The sequence below is a fragment of the Chelonoidis abingdonii genome, chromosome 2 (assembly GCF_003597395.2).
Source record: "Chelonoidis abingdonii isolate Lonesome George chromosome 2, CheloAbing_2.0, whole genome shotgun sequence".
NCBI lineage: Eukaryota > Metazoa > Chordata > Testudines > Testudinidae > Chelonoidis > Chelonoidis abingdonii.
Window position 1 is genome coordinate 78225180 of NC_133770.1, and position 16580 is coordinate 78241759.

Below are 16580 nucleotides of genomic sequence, written 5' to 3' on the forward strand. Positions count from 1 at the left end.
CATGAACGCCAAGCTTTTTCAAAAATGGTTGCCTAAAATTTATGCTCCTATGTCACCTATATTTAGGCACCTAAATAAGTGGCCTGATTTTCAAAAGTGCTGTGCCATCTGCCATTGACTTAATTCTGCACTGCTGGGTGCTCGGCACCTTTTGAAAATCAGGCCAATTATTCAGGTGCTTAAAGATGGACCAAAGCTGAACATCCATTTTTGAAAATTTTGGCCATAATGTCATTCTCAGTTGCTATGCTTGTTTATACTATATCCAGTAAAGAGATTATCCATTCTGAATTTGACAGTCAGAATAAAGCAAGTGGTAGAGGCAATAACACTTAATGATATGTGTGGGTTATACTCTGGGTTAAACATTTACTATATTGCGCAGAAATACAATCTTATGAACCCAACAGCCTGATTCACTGACCTCCTCTTCCCCAAACACATGCACAGATTCATGAAAGTAAAAGTGGTGTAAGTTCTGCTACTGTAATCACAGGCAAATAAAAGGAAGTTTTTGTGATTACAGAGCTTTTCTTCAAAAGATATGGGGCCCTTTGATTTTTTTTTAAGGAAAAACAAATCAATTTTTAAATGGCTGAAATAGTACGGTAAGTATTTTTCATTTGAAAAAGTACAAGATTAAAAATGCAGTTAAGCAGTAGGTGGAATACCCAGAAATGATCATGTGAAATAGAAATTTTTGAAGTGGTAGTCCACATAGATTCCACTCAGTGTGAATGTGCCCCATGTGTGCAAGATTGCTATCACATTCATTGAGCAAGAGTACACCGGGAATAGAATCTGTATGGATGACACATCTCAATGAATGGCGGCTGTACAGTTAGATAAATAACCATTCTTACCAAATTCTATAAGGCATCTGGAGAACTTTTTCAGGAATCTGTGTGACTTTCCCATCACAATATTGTCATAAAACAAACCCATGTAAGTTATTTATATATAAATTAATAAATCTGGAGGAATCTGGCTCCGGGGGTAGAGAGGATGACACTCAAAAGTTTGAGGATCGCTGGTGTAGACAATGGAAAAGAATCTTACACTTTGTGTATTCACGTCCGCTACAACTGAAGTGTTCTCTAAGTGCTCCATTATAACTTTAACACTGGATAGCAGCTGATTAACATTCCAGCTAACTTTCTGCTGGTATTTGCTGCTAAATGCTGATCTACCACCTGGAGCCTTTAAATAAAAGTGTGATCGGTTGTTAAATAATATCATACTGTTATTGAGATACCAGCTAAACAATATCATAAACTCTGTCTATTCTGCTTTTCTTATCCACCCAGAATTCTCAATTAAGTCTTGTGAGTTCTGGGTATTTGAGGACTGCGGGATGATGCCCTAGGTAAACCTTAAAGCCAGATTCATAACCTGAAACCACCTTCAGTAATTGAAGCTAGCAATATACACAGGACCGAAGAAAAGTTTATTTTATTTTAAATTGTTACCAATATCGTACACTGCTGGAGATTTTCTTGGGTTTGGTTGACATGAAGAAGCTGATCTTTTTCAGGAAGGCAAAAGAAATGAAAGGGAAACATTAGAGCTAAAGCTGTATCAAACTTTTGTGGTAGAACCCGAAGCAGAAGTTAAACCTTAAATTTAGGTTTGAGAACCTGGGCTGATGACTATGGTAAAACCATGCAAAACTGAGTGATATTGCATGGTTATTGAAACAGTCTTTTGCTATGTGTAAGATAGGAGTGACTAGTGCAATGAAGCTCTAATTTTAATTTAGGTTTTCACCCGAGACCTTGAGAAATGTGAGGTTTTGGATCAGTTTTGCTTCAGTTTTTGGTTCCATTGACTCCCAGAACATTTAGTGTGAAGTTTTGAGTAGTTTCACCTAAAACTAATAAGTACTAGAGCTGGTAGACATTTTTTTTTCCAAAGGAAAAGGCATTTTGTTGAAAAGCAGACCTTTTACAGGGTTGGTTTGTTTGTTTAAAAAACCCTCTAAATCTTTGTTTTTTTCAAATTTTTTGCATTATTTCTTATCCAGATGTCTATCAAAATTATCACTGAAATGTTATGGAAACTGATAAATTAAAACATTTTGAAAATTTTTAATGTTGACAATAAAAAATTTTGTGAAAAATTTCATGGAAAATGCAGAATGGGTCTGTTGAACCCTGCAAAATGGAAACCCTTTCAAATGACCCACTCACAGCCTCTCAAGTTCCTAACATCCACTCCCATTCAGGTATAGTGATGCAGCAAGGATCAACTTAAAGAGATGTACAGAAATCCAAAGTGTAGATGATGGTGGGTTTTGAACTATGGTGCTTCCCATAATATTTCTTTGATGAAGCACTTGAATATAGGCTCTGTGGAAGGATGGTTTCAAAAACAGGCACTATAATTCAGCAGGAAACTAAATAGTGCTAATGTGTTCTCATGACACGCACAAACCTATATGTCTAGTATCTTTATATTTTAAAAATACTAGTACAGTAACTCCACTTAAAGTCATCCTGGTTAATGTTGTTTCATTGTTATGTTGCTGATCAATTAGAGAACATGCTCATTTAAAGTTGTGCAATGCTCCTTTATAATATTGTTTGGCAGCCGCCTGCTTTGTCCACTGCTTGCAGGAAGAGCAGCCCCTTGCAGCTAGCTGGTGGGGTCTTGGAACTAGCGTGGATTGACAGTCCCCCTATCAGCTCCCCACTTCCCTAAGTTCCCTGTGCTGCAGCCGCCCAGCAGGCTATCAAGGCAGTTCAGCTGTCCCTCTCCCCACTGCCATGGGCTGGTCCTGCCCTCTGCCTTGGAGCTGCTTGCTCCCCGGAGCCTCCTGCTTCCTGTGCGGGGAGGAAGGTAGGGGACTAATGGCAGGATGTCCCCCTCATCCCTGCTCCTGCACCACGCTTACCCCTTCTCCATATAGAGCAGGGTGGGGACACGACAGGGCTCAGGACAGAAGGAGCTTGCTGGCCACAGCTGTTGTCTAAACTTCCTGATCTACTTAAAAAAGCAGTGTACTTAGAGTGGTGTCAGCGTACTTAAAGGGGAAATGCGCATCTCTCTCTCTCACACAGGGCGTGTGTCTCTGTCTGTCTGCCATGCTGTCTTCCCTCCCTCCATTCGTGCTGCCTTGTAGTGTGTGAGGCTGCATTAACAATGTGTTAACCCTTGAGGGCTCAGCCGATTGCTAGTTCATTATTTAGAAATATCCCACCCTCTTCCACCCTTTAACTTCACCACTTCATCCAAGCTTCACAATCATCATAGCTGTGAACAATATTAAATTTTTTGTTTAAAACTTATACTCTGTGTGTGTATATATGTGTATATATATAATATAGTTTTTTGTCTGGTGAAAAAAATTTCACTGGAACCTAACCCCCTCTATTTACATTAATTCTTATGGGGAAATGAGATTTGCTTAACATAATTTCACTTAAAGTTGCATTTTTCAGGCACATAGCTACAACATTAAGCAAGGAGTTACTGTATTGTACAAAGCAAACATATGGGCTGTTGGATTTTAATAACTAGTAGTTAGCATTTAAAACAACAGATTGAGTTGATCTCTTGAGCTACATTGTATTTTTACATCATATTTACGTGTGAATTCCCATTGTGTAATCCATTATTGGAACCTCTGGAATAGATCGAAATTACAGTTTATCCTGACAGGAAAGCCAACTAAATCTGAAGGGGAATCAGAGCCTTGTATTACAGTCCTTCTATGCAGAAAAATTATCATCATTTTCTTAATAAACTAAACACTTTTCTACCTTGCAGAACTCAAATGATCACCAATCATCAGCAGGGCCAGCTCCAGGCCCCAGTGCACCAAGCGCGTGCTTGGGCCGGCATGCCACGGGAGGGCGCCCTGCCGGTTGCCGGGAGGGCGGCAGGCGACTCCGGTGAACCTTCCGCAGGCGTGCCTGCGGAGGGTCCGCTGGTCCTGCGGCTCTGGTGGAGCATCCGCAGACACGCCTGTGGGAGGTCCACCGGAACTGCAGGACCGGTGAGCGGCAGAGCGCTCCCCATGGTGTGCCACTGTGCTTGGGGTGGCGAAATGGCTAGAGCTGGCCCTGCTCATCAGAGCTCATGTTCCAATTACTGTGAAGTATTTAGGAAAACTGTGTCCAAATTAATTCTGGTTACTTTCTTGTGGTAGTACTCAGAGTTTATATCTATACATTAATGTGAAAGGCTTTTCAAGTAGTGGAGAACATTGTTTAGTGCCTCTTACCATTCCAGTAGAGTCCAACTCTGTCAACACTTCGCTACACGAGTAACTTTATTTGCTTGAGTAGTTCCACTGGGATGAACAGGACTGCTTCCACAGGTGAAATGACTTCTGTGACTAAGCATTTGCAGGGTTGCGGTGTATAGCAAATAACCTTGGAAAGTCTATAGTAAATGTAATGGAACCACAAATGTCTCTTTTTGTTGGCAGGAAATTCAAAAGAGTAAAGCAGATTTAAGTAATTGCTTCAGATTTCAGGCTCTGGGTTTTTGCACTCACAAGTAAACCACTGTATGCACAGGCTTCTAAATCTCCCAGGCTTGGATGGAACAGCATATCCATTCCTTTGAAATTTTTTTGTTACAAGAGAGTCCTAATGAAGACTAATGTTAGGTGTTTTTTTTGTTTTTTAATAAAGTTTAATTGGGGGTTGAGTTTTATTTGAGGCTGTTGTGGGTTAACTGCTGATTTTAGTTGGAGTCTCTTTCTCAATATCTGTCAAAGACTCTTAAGACAATGGATAGACATTTGTTTATTTGTATATATTGCATTTATTTGGTTTATAAATCATATAAATGAAAATGCACTTCATGGGCCAAATGTTTTGCTGGTGTAAATTTACCCATAAAATGCTTGTAAATCACACCAGCAGAGAATTTGGCACTACAGTAGAACACCAGCGTTACAAACTGACCAGTCAATCACATACCTCATTTGGAACTGAAAGTACTGACTATCAAATATGCATTTTCAGTCCTCTTCTCTTTGAGTTAAAGACAGGCACTCACTTTGTGGTCTAACTGTTGAATGCAACAAGTTGTAAGTGGTCCGTGAAATTAAAATTTCCTCTCAAGAGTCTGAGTCTTGTGGAGGTACTCTTAAGCTGTGTTATTTGTTGTAGTGCTATGTATGCAAACCCTCCTCAGTATTCAACTAGAAAAGCCTAAATATGCAAAAACAATTTTTAAAAAAACCTTTCACTATCTAAAATGTACAAGATACCTTTTAAAAAAAATAATTCTTCCTCTGGATCTCTTTTTTTCTCTTTTTTTTTTTTTTTTTTTGGTCAGCCAGCTTTATAGGGCATTTGGTGAATGGTGGGAAAGCATCTGCTCCATTCCCATTAAAAAACAAAACTTCCTTTGATGGCTTAAAATGCAAATATACATTTAAATAAAGTTAATGTCCTTCACCAGAAAAACATCTTTGTCTATCTGGATACCCTATTGGCCATTCCTGTAACTGGCATTTTTGTTTGATCTCTACACTGAGACTGCTAAGTTTGAATGGGCGTGGAAAATGAACATCCCTCAAGATCTGCATTGCAGTGCAGGGGGAATGCAGGGAAGCTTGCTGTCCATCCTGTACCTTTTCTATGGGGGAACCCCCTCTCCCTCTCGTGTGTGTGTGTGTGTGTGTGTGTGTGTACATATATATATATATATAAAAAATAAACTGCATGGAATAACCTGCATGGATCCAGGTTTAAAATATAATAACCTGCATTTTTCTTTTTTTTTCTTTTCTTTCTCTGTAGGTATGGGAAAATTGTATCCACAAAGGCAATTCTTGACAAAAACACAAATCAGTGCAAAGGTATGTGCAAAGAGTCCTCCCAGTGAGTTCGGTGTCTGTTTGGCTGACTGATTGGTATTCCATCCGCCAAGGTTTGGGCTCCAACTGTGCAATCAACACAATGTACAGTATATTGCAAACATATTTAATAATGCCAGTGCTCTGAGTTGTATTTTCCAGTAACATTGCTCATTAATTTTTTTCATTAACAAACAAAATGAAAATCGCAAATCAGAACAAGTATCAAATTGCTTTGGTAGAAAAGTAAATTACCTTCTAACCACATAGCGTTGTCTGATTTGAATGATATCATCAGTGATGCAAATTGATTTCCTATATAAAAATGAGAAACCCTTGGGAAAACTTTCCCAAGCAAAACCTGGCTTAATTTTTCTATTCTAGAATGTCTCAGACTACATTATTGGAAGAAGAAAATATGCACTGCGGCACAACATTGATCATAAAATTGTGACATAGTGATATGAAAATGATTTCTCTTACTCTTGCAGTTTTGCATTTTTAATTTCTCTGGTAATATTTCAAAATAGTCTGTTATTTAGTGAAATACAATGTGTACTGTGGAGATATGGTGTTTGCATGTGCCTATATCTTTGACTAGATAGATAGATATATACAGAGATTTCTGAAGACTAGAATTATTATCTGTAATCAATCTGAAGGTCCACCTTTTCCATGGGTGGGACTCTCACTTTACTTGAGTGTTGGTTCTCACAGTGGATTCCACTTCCCTGCAGGATAAAATTGTAATTCCATAGCTAGTGAACTGTAGAATCTTTGTGCACTAATGTCTAAGGAACAGGCACATGAAATTACAAGCCCATTAGCAAGAATTTTTAATGAACCTGTAAACTCAGAGGTCATATTGTATGACTGGAGAATTGCTAATATAGTTCCTATCTTTAAGAAAGGGGAAGAAAGTGATCCAGACAACTACAGACTTGTCAGTTTGATATCTGTAGCATGCAAGGTCTTGGAAAAAAATTTGAAGGAAAAAGTAGTCAAGGACATTGAGGTCAATGGTAATTGGGACAAAATACAACATGGTTTTACAAAACGTAGATTGTGCCAAACCAACCTGATCTCCTTCTTTGAGAAAGTAACAGGTTTTTTTAGACAAAGGAAATGCAGTGGACTAAATTACCTTGATTTCAGTAAGGCATTTGATATGGTTGTCACATGCGGAATTGTTAACTAAATTGGAGAAGATGGGGATCAAATATGAAAATTGAAAGATGGCTAAGGAAACTGGTTAAAGGGGAGACTAACAACGGGTATACTGCAAAGCTGAAACTGTCAGGCTGGAGGGAGGTTACTAGTGGCGTTGTTTAGGATCAGTTTGGGACCAAGCTCTTATTTAATTTTTTCTATACTCGACCTTGGCAGCAAAAGTGGAATGTGCTAATAAGTTGTGGATGACACAAAGCTGGGAGGTATCGCCAATACGAGGAAGAACTGGATATCATACAGGAAGACTCTGGATGACCTTGTAACTAGTAGTAATAGTAATAGGATGAAATTAATAGTGAAAAGTGCAAGTCATGCATTTAGGAATTATAACAAGAACATATTGTGATACGCTGGGGAGATCAGTTGGAAGTAACAGAGGAGGAGAAGGACCTCAAGAGTATTGGATGATCACAGGACGACTATGAGCCGCCAATGTGATGATGGCTGGAAAAAGCTAATGCGGTCTTGGGATTAATCAGCGCCGAAGTATTTCAGTAAGATAAGGTGGTGTAAATACCGATAAACAAGGCACTGATGAGACTCATCTGAATACTGTGTGCAGTTCTGGTCTCCCATGTTTAAGAAGGATGAATTCAAACTGAACAGGTCAGAGACGCTACTAGGCATGATCCGAGGAGTAGAAACCTGTCATATTAAAGGAGACTCAAAGAGTTGTCTTGTTTAGCCTAACCAAAAGCAGGCTGAGGGAGATATGATTGCTCTTTATAAATTATCAGAGGATAAATACCAGGGAGAGAGAGGGAATTGTTTATGTGGACACAAGAAGACCAAATGGATATAAACTGGCTATAGCAGCAAGCTTAGACTTGAATTATGTGAAGGTTTCTAACCATCAGAGGAGTGAAGTTTCTGGAACAGTCTTCCAAAGGGAGTAGTGGGGGCAAAACGATATATTTGGGCTTGCAAGACTAAGCTTGATAGTGTCATGGAGGGGATGTTAATGGATAGTGTAATTTTTGGCAATTAATTCATCTTTGACTACTAGCAGTAAATAATTGCCCATGGCTTGTGATGGAGTGTAGATGAGGTGGGATCTGAATTACTACAGAGATTCTTTCTGGGTGTCTGCGCGGTGAGTCTTGCCCACATGCTCAGGTTTAGCTGATCACCATATTTGGAGTCGGGAAGGAATTTCCTTCAGGGCAGATTGGCAGAAGCCCTGGGGTTTTTTTGCCTTCTTCCACAGCATGGCGAACAGGTCATTTACTGGACAGATTCTCTGCACCTTGAAGTCTTTAACCATGATTTGAGACTTCAATGGCTCAGACACAAGATTTGATACAGGAGTGGGTGGGTGAGACTTCTGTGGCACTGGCATTATGTGGCAGGAGTCAGGCACTAGGAATGATCATAATTGGTCCCTTCTGACCTTAAAGTCTATGATTTCTAACTTGGATTTTCCACATGGAGGTGGATTGGTGGACCAGCAAAGCATTTCTGTGTAGCCCTGTAAGAAAAGGCTATGGCATCTTTCGATCTAGAACATCAGGAAACTTAGAATATCAGGCTTGGAAGGGACCTCAGGAGGTCATCTAGTCCAACGCCCTGCTCAAAGCAGGAGCAATCCCCAACTAAATCATCCCAGCCAGGGCTTTGTCAAGCCTGACCTTAAAAACTTCTAAGGAAAGAGATTCCACCACCTCCCTAGGTAACCCATTCCAGTGCTTCACCACCCTCCTACTAAAAAAGTTTTTCCTAATATCCAACCTAAATCTCCCCCACTGCAACTTGAGACCATTACTCCTTGTTATGTCATCTGGTACCGCTGAGAACAGTCTATATCCGTCCTCTTTGGAACCCCACCTTCAGGTAGTTGAAAGCAGCTATCAAATCCCCCCTCATTCTTCTCTTCTGCAGACTAAACAATCCCAGTTCCCCCAGCCTCTCTTCATAAATCATGTGCTCCAGCCCCCTAATTTTGTAGCCCTCTGCTGGACTCTTTCCAATTTTTCCACATCCTTCTTGTAGTGTGGGACTCAAAACTGGACACTGTACTCCAGATGAGGCCTCACCAATGCCGAATAGAGGGGAATGATCCTGTCCCTCGATCTGCTGGCAGCGCCCCTACTTATACAGCCCAAAATCCCGTTAGCCTTCTAGGCAACAAGGGCACACTGTTGACTCATATCCAGCTTCTCGTCCACTGTAACCTCTAGGTCCTCTTCTGCAGAACTGCTGCCTAGGCACTCGGTCCCTAGTCTGTAGCGGTGCACAAGATTCTTCCGTCCCAAGTGCAGAACCCTGCATTTGTCCTTGTTGAACCTCATCAGATTAAGGTAGCAAACTAAGTGAAATATAAGGTTAGTGATGAGATAAGATGTGAAGAGGTGAAATATGGAAGGAAATTGAGAAAAACTGAGAAGGGGCAAAATCCTGCCAGTGTTACAGAAGTATGCTTAGTAACTGGCAGAAGAAGCATATGGAGTTTTTCCCTATAATCCATGCAGCAGCAGTGCAGGAGAGCCACACAAGGGTATATTAGGAAGGGGGACTGAAATTCTACCCTGACAAAACATCGCAGTTTCAAAAAGGCATGGCTTGCTACCAGGTGCATGTAGTCAGACTCTAGGACTCATTATACACATGCTATGCTGGGCTGCATATGAAAGATGGGGTGCTTGCTGCTGCTTTAAAATTAACAGCAGTGTCTGTCTCATCAAGCAATCTGACATGGTGCCTTATGTTCAGCACTGCACCACCGTTCCCATCAACCTTTTGGAAATAACGAGGGGCTATAATACAAGGAAAGGTGTGGCTGAAAAATACATGCAAAAATGTGTGGGGGAAGAGGGTGCTGAGAGACAGACAGAAGAGAATGGAGGGATTTCACCTTCTGTTTCTCGGGTTAGGGGCTGTTTCATTTTGTATTCTGCTATATCACAACAATAGGTGCTATGTAATAATGAGAATTTAAGGTTTGTTTTTCACTATAGTTTACAGCAAGGAAAAAGTGAAACATTTGTTCATATTTTAGAGGAAAGATCTTTATGGCATGAGTAGTACAAGTGAATGATCATAAACATGGACTTATTTACAATAGATGGCATGGAAATGGCAAATGTGGTAAGGATGATCACTTTGCTTATTTAAATACAGTTGATTCCTCTTTGGCAACACAAACTTCCTAAAGGTGCAAAAAAAATGAGATGGCCAGTCAAGTAGGCACACCTGTCTATAATGTAGGTGGTGTACCATCAAATATAAAGGGAGTGATTATAGTCAAATTTGAGTGTGGTGGAAGTCATCTTGCGATTTTAAGACTCAGAAACATATTTCAATGCCATTTGAAATTTGGCCAAATTACAGCAGTGGCTTTGAAAACTAAAACCTCCAAATAAAGAGTTCACATAACAGCAAAAAGAAGATAATTTTAAGAAATGGCATAGGTAACAATGAGATTCCTCGCAGATCCATTGAGACAGAATGCTCTGTCTAACTGGAAGTGTTAGGTGTATCCTTTTCCAACAATGAGGAAAACAGATTGAAATTTGGTTTGATTTATTCTTCAAACATTCCTCAGTCTGTAAAAATTCACTTGCATCATATTAAGGACTAGTGTTATCAAAACATTTTTTTTTCTGGTGAGGGTTAAACATTCAGATCCAAGGAAACATATATTCCAGGATAGTTCACTAGGGAAACCTTTTGACATGATCTTTCATTTCAAGATTGTTCTTCTTGGGTATCATTCTCACTGAGGCATAGCAGCAGCAACAATCATTCTGTAATAGAACAGTATATTAAAAAAAACCAAAAAACCCAAGTACAGCCATGACAAAGTGGCCAAAAATCACTGAACAAAACAGGGAACAGTCACATTTGGAGCTTAAGGAAAAATGGACATATGATTCATTCAGATGTTCAAACACAAAAGTCTGATGACAGCTAATGTAGAAGTTGGAGAATTTTTGCTGTTTTTGCTTTTCTTTCCATGCATTTGCCTTCTGGGTCTAGTGTATTTGCTGATTTTAAAAGTCAGGGAAAATTATGTAAGAGAAGCATTAATCTTAAATGCATAGACTCTTCCCTTTGCAGGGTTTTTTCCTCCAACTGGCTCGCCTTTGATAGGCTTATGTGTTTAGAGCAGAGGAGATGAGTAATGGATGTTTCACAGTGCTGTTTCCATACCTCATAGCAATGGAATACAGAACAGTTAATCTGCCAAATATACAAGCTCGTTCCTTAATGTATGAATTACTGTCATCTGTATCTGCCCTTGCAGACTCTTTAATGATGTGCATACAGATTTACTTCCTAGTTTAAGCAGGAGCTCACATTATCTTGGGTATTTCCTCAGTACCTTAAAAGATGAACCTTGGGATAATGACCAGAAATCTTAATTCCAACCTATGGGGAAATGCAGTAGCTTCTAGAAGACAGACACTTCCACCTTAGACTTCATTTTACAGAACAGAGAGAGTGCCTGCCTTGATTTAGTGAGTGGCAGTGTTTTGTCTTTGGAGGGAAACCACAGAGACTTCATATGTAATTGTCATACTTCATAGACTATCAGGGTTGGAAGGGACCTCAGAAGGTCATCTAGTCCACCCCGCTGCTCAAAGCAGGAATAATCCCCAGACAGATTTTTGCCCCAAATCCCTAAATGGCCTCCTCAAGTATTGAACTCAATCCTAGGTTTAGCAGGCCAATGCTCAAACCACTGAGCTATTACTCCCCCCTTCACTAAAACCTCTTTCTTTTCCAGAAACCTATTGCTAGATACTACTCATTCATATTTAAAAGGCAAAAGTTTGGGTTAGAAACATGCTTTCATAGAGGTTTCTTAAAGTTTAAGGTCAGAAAGGAACGTCTAGTCTGCCTTCCTGTATATCACAGGTCATTCAGTTACAGCCAGTTACCTCTGTATTGAGCCCAACATTCAAAGCCCACTGAGTCTTTTCATATATAAATGTATCTTTCTTTGTGTATAGAAAAGGGTGACCATGTTGCCCTAGCCACAGGGCTGCTACCAGAGTAGAGAGGCAATGAGCAGGAAGTGATATGGTGATGACAACTACCTCTGCACCGATATTGGTATGTGTTGTCTTAAATTTAAGTACGAGAGACTATTCTTGTGCTTAAGAACCCTCATGAACCGAAACCTAATGTATATGAGGTGCTCGGATGCTCTGGTAACCAGATCCTTAGAAGCATGTGGATAGGTATGTATGTAATATATTGTATATATCTGTAAACTGAGACAGTAACCTATTTTACAGCTGGACTCTGAAGATTAATGCTCTTACATCACTTTGAAAATATGTATTGCTGTATCCATGCTTTGTATTTATCAATTATTATTGTGTTATCATATTTAAAGTGAAGGAGTTTGGCTCAGAATAGCAGCAACATGGAGCGGGCCCATGTGAAATCATATTCTAGTGAAGAAAGCAGCTAAGCTCTGTGGACAGCTCTTTAGATAATAAAATTTATTTATTGGGAATAGCACAAACTGAAATAAGTGTGCTCTATTAGTTATGATTCTCAGAACTTCCGTTCTGAGAGAGAGAGAGTTCAGCAAAGTGATTCTGTGCCTGTTCACTGACTGTAAGCTCCACACACCAGGAGGGCATGCTCAGCATGAATGAGGGAGAATGGCTCTCATGGACAGGAAATAATTTGTAAGACACATTTATTTAATTTTGAAACCATATGCTTATATAAAAAAATTAGAAAGCTGGATACATAATGAATGTGGTGATTTTACAGTCCTAGTTCTTTTTAAAATAATGTTCCATACCATCAGTGAGATAAGAATCTAGATGTTGTTAAAATGTAGGGATATATAGCATTTTAATGTTGGGGTTTTCATGGAAGTGAGGGATCTGACAGGGTTGGCTAGAGGATGAGCGTTGGCAGGCACGCTGCAAGTTTCTCTGCACAGCTCTGCTATTCCATCTCAGTTCTGACGTGTGGCAGCCCTTGCTTACTCAGTCTTGGGCCTCTTGCACGGAGACTGCAAATTATGCTGAGATATGCCAAGCTTTTTAGGCAAGCAAGGATAGAAGTCTCAGCGTTGGAAGGGCACTGCCTTAACCCATTGTGTCACATAGTCCCAAGTTCAACCATATTGCTGATAGCTTTCCTGGTATCTTATGACAAATTTTATATCGTGCTCACTATTTTTTTATAAAACTCAATTCTGTCAATCCCCAAAATGCAGATTGGCTTAAAAATGAGGAGGTTTTTTTTGATTGTTAAATAATAGATTTGGGGGTTTTATTTGCCTTCTGGTTTCTAAGCCTCTTCTCAAGCTTTTCTTCCCAACCATGGGGGCTGGAAACTTTGTTTTAAAATGAAATCAAAGATTCTCATGTAATCACATGAATCTGGGTGCCTTGTCTCTAAGAAACACACCAAATACTTGAAATTAAATCACAAGAATTGGCAACTCTGGAAACAGTACTAGTTTGCTCTAAAGGAAATAGTGGTAATTATTTTCCTTGAATAAAAACAGTTCCTGGCATCTAGCTATATTATTTGAAGTCAGAGAGTATGCAAACTTGAAGGCAATATTTTATTAATTACTATTGTCCTTGAACCAAAGTGGTGTCAAGATAAATAAACTGTTGGTCTGCTTTTTCAAAGGATCTTAGCATGCTCAGCTCTCCTTGATTTTGGTATTCAGTAGCTCTGAAAATCAAATCCTCTGTCTATCTTTATCTACCCTCAACATGTATGTGCATCACTATGCAATGTGGCTGCTCAAGACCTGACTACCCTCTACTGGCTGTGATATTTATGTGATATAAGGCCTGAAAAAGCCCCTGAAATCAATGGCAGTCTTTCTGTTGACTACATTTTGCTCTGAAGTAGGCCCATAAACCTTAATACAGGGTAGTCAATTATTTTTGCTCAAGGTCCACATTTCTTGGTTAAGGTATAGTCAAGGTGCAGACTCCAAAGAAGAAAATAATAAAAAATAACAATAATGATAATATATAAATAAAAAGATTTCAGGATCCGCTCAAAAGCATCTAACCATCCAGATTTGGCCTGTGGTCCACCTGTTGATGACCCTGTACTAATACAACTCCACGAGTTTGGCTATTTAACAATAACGATTTGGGTGATTTGCAAATGGGATCTGACTGAGGATGCCCTAGCTGGGTTAATTAACTTGGAGATGAGAGAGGAAAGATAGGTAGGATAGTATCTTCTATTGGACCAACTTCTGTTGGTGAAAGAAGCATGCTTTGAGAATTGTTCTTCAGGTCTGGGCCAAAAAAAGAAGCTGGCCCAATAAAATATATTACCTTACCTAACCTACCTTGTGTCTCTCCTCTTCTAGGATCAACACAGCTACTACAACACTGCAGATAACTTGGAGACTGCAGTTCATATTTGTACATTTATAAAGTTATCACTAATGGAACTAAAAGGGGTTTCCATGAATAGTTCTGAACTTCTTATTGTATGTACATGATGGTAGCACTGGTTGTTTTCATCCCATTGTAAAGACTGTGATGGAGAGACACCCTCCAACATGTCTGCAAAGTATTATTTCTCATTTGTTGCAGCTCATGCCAGACACAATTCTTGACTGTATTTAAAGTCTGTCCTGTTTTAAGTCAATCCTGTCAAATTTGTATATTGGGTTTAAGGTCAAGTCTTCTAGAGAGGAAACACCGGCTTAATTAGTTCTCCAGACTCTCTTATTTTTTTGCCATTTAGGAGAATATTTCCTGGGTCATTATCCCTTGATGAATGAACTGATAAATGAACTGATAAATGACCTAAAAAGTGTTTTCCATAAGGACCCCAAGATCCTCAGCTATGCCGTGGTATATCATTTTATCCTTGATTACTTCAGTTTTTTAATTTGTTGAATACCAGTTCCAGAATTGTAACCCCAAATCATTGGTGAATAAACCAATCATTTATCATCCTGTCATAGATGTTAAAAATCAGTTTTCAGTTCATATTTGTTACATTGGTCCATGTAACCCTCAGTCAGTCTCCTGGTGTCCATTTCAAAAGGGTTTTGGCAAAGAGTAATCTTTCTGTATGTTTGCTGGTCTCAAGAGTGATTTGTAAACATTTGCTTTGTCCCATAGGCTGTTAGCAGAAGTCTTAAAGAGGATTTTTTTCAACACTAGTTCATGGTGAGCTGGATTAAAATCTTCTGACACTACAGTGGCTTTTTCTCCATCCTACAGAATTGATTTGCTTAGCTTGGACTTTGTTATGATCTTTTCTCATGGCATGTTGCTGGATCCCATGGCTTATATAAAAACCCTATTTATCTGATCTGTGATTACTTGAAGCAGGTCATGCCTCCCAGTATCAATGCTCAGTTGCTTATCCTAAACCCATTTTGGATGTTTCTAAAAATATGCAACAAAATACAGTTCTGTTGTGGAAGCAAAATCTTGTCGTTCCATAACGGGCCATGATCAGCCTTGCTCAACTTCTACTACTTAGCTTGCTTTTAGCACCTTTGTCCTGTTTATTTCACTCTAGTATGTGTGTTTCATTAGATGGTTTATATGTGCACCAAAACCCCCATAAATGCTTGATATAAAGTGACAATTTGCTAACAAACTATACTGACAGATGCTTACTGAATTACAGTTACTCATCGAGAACCACCCTGAATCAGCATCAGTTAATTACAGAATAGCTCGATTTCACTTTTATGATATTCCGACAATCAGAAAAGTAATCATTTTCCATTTTTTTCAATTAATACATTTTCCTGACTTGTTTATAACAGTGGAGCTATTTTAGTCAAGTGAATTAAGTAAATGTTCTCTTTCTCAGTGGGTAATAAACAGAAAGTAAATAGGCATTCCAGCCAGGCCAGCATTTTCATTAGAACTGGTGCACTCTGTTGGAGGCTTCATGCTCAGAGATGACATGGCCATTTTTTGATAATTGTATATAACTGCCTGAGGATGTATATGGGGAATGAGGGGAAAAAATCATAACCTTTGGAAGCAAAAACTCACACCTCCATGCTGTGAGCAAAAGAATTACTCCACCAGTTCAGCCAGTATGAAGAGATAAACAGGTTAATACTCTCATGTATTAATAGCGATAGGGGCCAGTTGTGCTAAACCCAGTACAAACATTTATTAAAAGACAGCCCTCCTCAAAAGTGCGTGCAGTCTGGGACCTCAATTCTCAAGACTAGTGTGCATGCTTAACTTGATGCACTATGAATCATGCCACTGACTTGAATGGGACTACTCACAGTACATAAAGTTAAGCACACTGTGACAGACCCAGACCAGTGGGGTACAGGAGTCTGGTAGAGGGCAAACTGGTCATTGGATGAGTAGTTTTCTGCTCCCTGAGTGACCAGAGCAGGGGCTGCACTAGAGTAATCAGGAACCTGCTAGAACCAATTAAGGCAGACAGGCTGTTTAGATCACCTGCAGCCAATCAAGGCAGGCTAATCAGGGCACCTGGGTTTAAAAAGGAACTCACTCCGGTCGGGCAGGGAGGAGCGAGAGGAGAGGAAGTGCTTGTGAGGAGCTGGGAGCAAGAGGTTCAAGGAGCTGAGAGTGAG

The 16580-nt window shown here is 39.6% G+C and overlaps 1 protein-coding gene across 7 annotated transcripts in view; it reads left to right on the top strand.

The window, feature by feature from the left end:
• The window catches only part of RBMS3 (RNA binding motif single stranded interacting protein 3), a 1007942-nt gene that overhangs the window by 560732 nt on the left and 430630 nt on the right, over positions 1-16580 (top strand). For all 7 annotated transcript variants that reach the window (XM_032790015.2, XM_075062478.1, XM_075062476.1 and 4 more), the window contains one exon: positions 5760-5818. In XM_032790015.2, coding sequence (XP_032645906.2) covers positions 5760-5818 — 59 coding nt within the window. The remainder of the gene's footprint in view (positions 1-5759; positions 5819-16580) is intronic.